The sequence below is a fragment of the Ilyonectria robusta genome (assembly GCF_021365365.1).
Source record: "Ilyonectria robusta strain PMI_751 chromosome Unknown BGZ61scaffold_205, whole genome shotgun sequence".
Taxonomy (NCBI): Eukaryota; Fungi; Ascomycota; class Sordariomycetes; order Hypocreales; family Nectriaceae; genus Ilyonectria; species Ilyonectria robusta.
Window position 1 is genome coordinate 1 of NW_025764639.1, and position 7130 is coordinate 7130.

At 51.8% G+C, this 7130-nt stretch overlaps 1 protein-coding gene across 1 annotated transcript; it reads left to right on the forward strand.

Annotated features, from left to right (window-relative positions):
* Positions 1-3582: 3582 nt before the first annotated feature.
* On the forward strand, positions 3583-6143 carry BGZ61DRAFT_542689 (XFP N-terminal domain-containing protein; the record flags this gene model as incomplete). Its single annotated transcript, XM_046255229.1, has 3 exons — positions 3583-5124; positions 5177-5381; positions 5434-6143. 3 exons carry the CDS (start codon positions 3583-3585, stop codon positions 6141-6143), a joined length of 2457 nt encoding a protein of 818 aa, XP_046092799.1.
* Between the last annotated feature and the right edge of the window lie 987 nt (positions 6144-7130).

Sequence of the window (7130 nt, forward strand, 5' to 3'; positions counted from 1 at the left end):
ACAAGTCAGTGAAGGTTAGGGGCAGGTGCGGCAGCGAGGGTTAGGGTGAGGTGTGGTTGAAAAGGTTAGGGGGAGTGCTGTAGGGGGAGGACTTTTGCGAGCTCTTACTGCTTAGTGGTTTCTGTAAGTTAAGGAAGAGAGAAAAGGGCTGTTTTGTGGCTAGTTGACAGGATAATAGAGAGTGAGCAAAGGTTGGTGAGAAGGATGTTTCGTGTTGCAGAGTGTAAGGAAAGAAGCAGGAAAAAAAGCAGGTTAGGTTGCTATGGCTTATAAGCAGTGAAAAGGACATGAGAAGGCGGGCGAGTGACTGGACTTGGAGAAGTACAGTTACAGGCAGCTCAAGGCTGGGCTACTAAGCACTAGAGCGGCGGCTTTGTGGTTAGCGGAGCGACCGGTTTGGGCTGTGAAGTAGTAGGGTTATGGAAGCGCAAAACGGCGGATGGTATAGGCTGTTTTTAGAGCAAACACTGGTAAGGGCGGCAGGAAGAAAGAAAGAGAGAGTAGCTAACCCCTGGTAGAGCGGGGCAACCGCAAGGGCGGCAGTAAGAAGTTAGGAGAGAGTGGGAGCAGGTAACCCGTGGTAGAGCAGGGCAACCGCAAGGGTGGCAGAGAGAAGTTGAAAGGGTAAGAGAAGGTAAAGGGAGGTAACCCGTAGTAGAGTAGGGCAAGCACTAGAGCGGCAGCTTTGTAACTGGCAGAGCGACCAGTTTGGGCTGCTGTTGTCTGAGTAGGCAGCGGGAACAAGACGCAGAAAAAACGACAGCGGTTCTAGGACGCGGAAGGGTTGTTAGAGGTGTGAGGAGTTGTGTTGAGTGTGCTAGCGAGAACAAGAAGAGGTAACAAGACAGAGAGGAGCCTTGTTACCTCTTCTTGTTCTCGCTAGCACACTCAACACATGGGGCTCCAAGCCATCTTTGATTGCAAAATGCACAATTTGTTCCTTGATTGGCTGCCCTCGTACCACCCCTTATTTGCCTCTCCAAGCCTCTACAACTGCATGGCTGCAACGTACAGGTGTAGTGGCCTCAGGTGCATCAGCTAGTCTAGTTAGAACCACCCTTGCGGCCAGTTCGCCAAGCATGATGCCTAGCATCGAGCCCATGACTACGGAGAGAACGCCTTCTCCAATCACAGACGGATGATTGCGAGCAAGGTTGTCTCGATCTCCTCGACCAAGCCATCAAGACTTCGTCAAAGGCAGTCACGAGCAGATCCGGCAGTTTAGTTCGCCAGGGAACTCGCGAGAAACGTATAAGGCGCTCTTCGACTCGCTCGGAAACGAGGCGAACGAGGCGGGAGAGGACAGGACGAGGCGGTCGGACGACGAGGAGTGGATTTCCCTCCTAGAGGCAGAACACGGCGAGCGACACATCGACACGAGAGTGATACGGATGGAGAAGATGGCGGTAGGTTTGTCGGCGACGATGGCAACGACGATTATGTCGAGGCGAGTGGAGGCATGAAAACATCGTCCGTGGGGTGTGGATGCTGAGGATCTTCTGAGGAGGCTGAAGAAGGTGGACGGGTTGTCAGATTTCAAGATCGCCAAGCGGTTACGGAGTAGATCGAACACAGTCAGCTATTGAACACTGGCGCATTATGTGCAAGGAGGGGAGAAAAACGTAGAGGGAGAAGAAGGTGGATCGTGTTTCTTAGTGGGATAATACTCTGTACTTCTGCTTGCTGATACAGTGATCAACATATCTGCTGGCCATCTCTTGATATCCTATACCATCTTCACCAACTGTGGCATCGATTACCTTGAGGTTTCGTACGCTCGCTGCCACTCCTCCTGATCCGAGTCTGTCATTCCACAGAGCTCATCAACCACCGGAAGATAAGATCACCATCGCTATCTAGGTATTTATTTGGACATAGTCCAGGGGAAGAGGCGGTAACCATGGCTGTGCCGATGACGTTTGATGCCAAGGACGCATTAGAATAATACTTCATATGCTCAGCACCACGTACCTGCTGCGGCTCTCTCGACCTCTTTCCCGGCTTCTTTTGAATCCTGTATGGTCTTCTTGCCCCGCCCCCTGGCGGCTTTCCCATGCTCTTCGTTTCTCGAGGCTTCCATGTTGGACTGCCGGCATGCCCAGACTGCCCCTGAGGGGGCTCGGATTGGGGGGCCGAAACGAAATCTTCATACCCGTGTGGGACTGTTCATGACAGTCGGTGTCCCAGGTGTTTCCCTCCTGGGAAGAACTCAGGACCCCATTCTGTCTCGTGATATGACGCTCTTTTGCAACTCGACAAGAGTTAAAAATTATCAAACCACAAGCCCATTGGATGAAATAGCCGCTGCTAGTGGCTCGAAACTTTCCGATGAGTCTGCAATACTACAACAAATGTGACTAACCGTGAATTAAAACCTTCGTATTCGCAATTGTTGGCATGTGAAGGTAGTGTGAGTACTGGGGCAGCCGTCCGCTCCAGATTACCGCAACAGGGCTAATGCCATCACCTCAATCTTCCAAGCAGAAGAGCAGGCTGGATTCGAAGGACGGCTGATTCTGCCACTCATCGTCACCGTTGTTTGGCCTTGACGGCTCCTTGTCACATGCTGCAGCTGGTGTGATTCGGCAGGCCCCACCACCAGCGGTTCATTGGTATGACAGATGACGGCGAACTTCATCACCATGGCCGCCGGCGTGGCGTTATCATGCCACAATAGATGCGTCAACAGACGGCGTCAAGCTTGGCAGCTGGGTGGACAAATGAGACCTTCTGGTAAATGAGAATGGCCCCACTTAGCAGGTATATAGGTCCTTGACAGCCGACAATCAAATCAAACACTTCCAACTTTGGTCCGGACAGCTTATGGTACGGAAAGTTCCTTTGATTGTGAGATGGATGTATGAAACGTCTACAATGGAACTTCTACAATGGCACACCTTCTAGAATATTAGTAGTGAAAATCTCCCTGTAGTTATACCAAATACAACTTTGAACTTTCGCACACGAAGCCTTTGATTGTGATTGAGTGGCTAGCTGAAGCTGAGGGGGAGCTTGTGTTTTGGTGCTAGCACATCATCAGTAGTTACCTCATGATGAGGCGTTAATATTATTTTATTAGAGGTGAAGCAATAAGTTGGCCAGGGATGAGCTCGGGCGCCTCGTTAGATCAAGAAGACGGTCCGCCAGATTTGTGGGATGGCTGAGGTCACATCCCCCTTGGTTGAGCACTAGAGCTAATATATTGCCTTCACACTAGGGGCAATCGAATGTCCACATGCTCCCCAAATCTTCCTCGTGTAGATAGAGGCGACCGCTTTGAAGTTGCACTCGCTGTAGTCGCTTTAACAGCACGTGCCGCAGTAGACGAGAAATCTCTCGTTGGCGTCCGCCAGGAGGCCGAGTTTCCCTACACCGCACTCTTCTACCAATTACTCATCGCACTCCCCTATTTCTGTCGCTAGTTGCGGCCACTTGGCAATCCATCCAGGTTCCTCCGTATAAGAACCTCCCCATAGCCTCGAAGCCTATTTCTCTGTTTTCACACTTCCTCCTTATTTCTATCTCTTCCCTTCTCCAAAGAGTTCTCAGACTATTTATCCTTCCCTATCTCATATATCCCCGATGGCCGAAGTCGAGTCAATACGACCCTTTGGCCCCGCCCGCTCTACCGTCAAGGGCGAGCCGCTCTCCAAGGAGGAGATTGAGCAGTACAATGACTTCTTCAAGGCCAGTTGCTACTTGTCCTTGGGTATGATCTATCTCAAGGAGAATCCCCTTCTTCGAGACCCCCTCAAAGGCGACCACCTCAAGGCTCGATTGCTTGGCCACTTTGGCTCTGCTCCAGGACAAATCTTCGCATACATGCACTTCAACCGTCTTATTAAGAAGCATGATCTGAACGCCATCTTCATTTCTGGCCCCGGCCATGGTGCCCCGGCCGTCCTCTCACAGTCCTACCTCGAGGGCGTCTATTCTGAGGTGTACCCTGATAAGTCCCAAGATATTGAAGGTCTGCAGAAGTTCTTCAAGAGCTTCTCTTTCCCCGGTGGAATTGGCTCCCACGCCACTCCAGAAACCCCAGGATCTCTCCACGAGGGTGGTGAGCTGGGTTACTCCATCTCACACGCTTTCGGCACGGTTTTTGATAGCCCCAATTTGATCGCACTTACCATGGTCGGTGATGGTGAAGCCGAGACTGGTCCTCTTGCCACTGCCTGGCACAGTAACAAATTCCTGAACCCTATTGTGGACGGAGCTGTTTTGCCCGTTCTTCACCTTAACGGCTATAAGATTAACAACCCCACACTTCTAGCTCGAATATCTCACAAGGAGCTCGAGAACCTGTTCCTTGGATACGGCTGGCAGCCATACTTTGTCGAGGGTGATGATGTTGAGACCATGCACCAGGCCATGGCGGCCACTCTCGAGCACTGCGTCGATGAGATCCGCAAATTCCAGAAGCAAGCCCGCGACAGCGGTGAGGCATTCCGACCTCTGTGGCCCATGATTGTGCTCCGAAGCCCTAAGGGCTGGACCGGTCCCCGCAAGATTGACAATAACTATCTCGCTGGTTTCTGGCGCGCCCACCAAGTCCCCATCACCGACCCGGCAACCAACCCCCAGCACCTTAAGATCCTCGAGGGGTGGATGCGCAGCTATGAGCCTGATCGCCTCTTCGACGAGTCTGGCAAGCCCACCCCATCCATCCGTGCTCTCTGCCCAGATGGCAACCGCCGTATGAGCGTCAACCCCATCGCCAACGGCGGCCAACTGAGGAAGCCCCTCAAGATGCCCAACTTCAAGGACTACGCCATCAAGGTCAACCGACCTGGCGCTGTCATGAACGCTAGTATGACCAACATGGCTAAGTTCTTACGGGATGTCATTGCGGCGAACCAGACCAACTTCCGTCTTTTTGGCCCTGATGAGACGGAGTCTAACAAGTTGGGTGGTGTCTATATAGCCGGCAAGAAGGTTTGGATGGGAGAGTACTTCGAGGAAGATGAGAATGGCGGTAACCTTGCCAAGGCCGGACGCGTTATGGAAATGCTTTCTGAGCATACCTGCGAGGGCTGGCTTGAGGGCTACATTCTGAGCGGTCGTCATGGTCTGCTGAACAGTTATGAGCCTTTCATTCACGTTATTGATTCCATGGTCAACCAGGTAGGCTCGCTCGCTTGAACACTATCCATTCAGTAATGCTCACTGTTTCCAGCACTGCAAATGGATTGAGAAGTGTCTCGAGGTCGAGTGGCGATACAAGGTCGCTTCTCTCAACATCCTGTTGACGGCTGTTGTTTGGCGTCAGGACCACAACGGCTTCACCCACCAGGATCCTGGTTTCCTCGACGTTGTGGCTAACAAGAGCCCCGAAGTCGTGCGCATCTACCTTCCCCCTGATGGTAACTGCCTGCTTTCAGGTAAGATTACTCCTGAAAAATATTCAGAGCCTGTTCGCTAAGAAGCTCGCAGTTATGGATCACTGCTTCCGGTCTGTCAACTACGTGAATGTCATCGTGTCCGACAAGCAGGAGCATCTCCAATACCTCTCCATGGACGCCGCTGTCGTGCACTGCACTAAGGGTATTGGTATCTGGCCTGAATTCAGCACCGACGCCGGCGAGGATCCCGACGTGGTCATGGCCTCATGCGGAGATATCAGCACCCACGAGTCCCTCGCAGCCATCGACCTGCTCCTACAGCACTTCCCAGAGCTCAAGATCCGCTGCGTGAACTGCGTTGATCTCTTCAAGCTGATCCACGCCAGCGACCATCCCCACGGCTTGACCGACAAAGAGTGGGTGAGCCTGTTCACCGACGACACCCCTATCATCTTCAACTTCCACAGCTACCCCTGGATGGTGCACCGCCTGACGTACAAGCGCCCTGGAAGCAAGAACCTGCACGTCCGCGGCTACAAGGAGAAGGGCAACATTGACACTCCTCTTGAGCTGGCCATCCGCAACCAGACGGATCGATTCAGCTTGTCCATCGATGCTATCGACCGGATGCCCAAGCTTCACAACCGTGGCGCTGCTGCTCGAGAGGCTCTGCTGAATGCGCAGATTGAGGCCCGCAACCAGGTGTTCGAGACAGGCATGGATCCTCCTTTCCTGAAGAACTGGACCTGGAAGCGGAATGGCCAGTGGAATAAGGTCGCTGATGGACTTGCTTCTCGATAAAGGTTGAAAGCATTGGGAGATGCTTCAATGCAGGGTGAGGGACCTTAATGACTTTAGATGGTCTGATGGAGAGTGTCACATATCGGGATATCAGATGATAATCATAAGGTGTCTATCATGATCAGCCCATTCTAAAGCCATTATGATCAGCTCTTTCAAAGACCTAGCTTTTCCTTCGTTCAGGTCAGAAGCTAGTTAAAGCTAAAGACCCCGAAGCATCCGGCGTCTCGGCTGTCCGAGGTCATCGTCATTTTCCTTGTCTATAAGACTAACCCAAGACCTTCATTAGATAGGAAGAATATCAAGAGCTTCTCACACACATAATCTTATCCATTCACTTGATGCAACAGAGAGGTTGGTCGAGGGCGTCGGGGAAAGCTGCGTGGCTATCATATGTATGTTATGAACTGCCAATTAATTCAAATTTGATCCCCATGTTGATTTGATTTATTTATTATGACTGTTACACTGCTGGAGCCGTCCGCCGCTACCATCGCCGACCATGTAGATGCCCTGGACGCAGATCCTTGCTGGAACGTTGTTGAACCGACCTCCCGCGGCCTCAGGAGCGAAGCTGGCCTGCCAGATTGAGGAATCCCATGGCGACAGGTAGTTTGGGCCATACTGCCACTCGCTCCAGCCAATCAGATTACACGGACCCATGTCGGCGCCGAGATAGGGGGTGCATACTACCATCCTTCGATATCCGACATTGATTTGCTGGGTGCTGTTTCTAAGGTGTTTGGGACCCTAAGTGTTGCGGCAAGCAAGTCATGTCAAATCTCGTGACTCCGTCGGGTGCCTTTTGGCACAGGGAAATGTACGATCAAATGATGCCAAAATAGGCTGATTGAATTGATGATAATTACGACCTTAATAACGTCGTTATGACTGATAGATTGACTGTGTTGTTGATCATCTTGACCGGTGAGGGATTTCCCTCATCGAATGGCCGCAAGACCTAAATAAAAACCTCAACTACCTCAT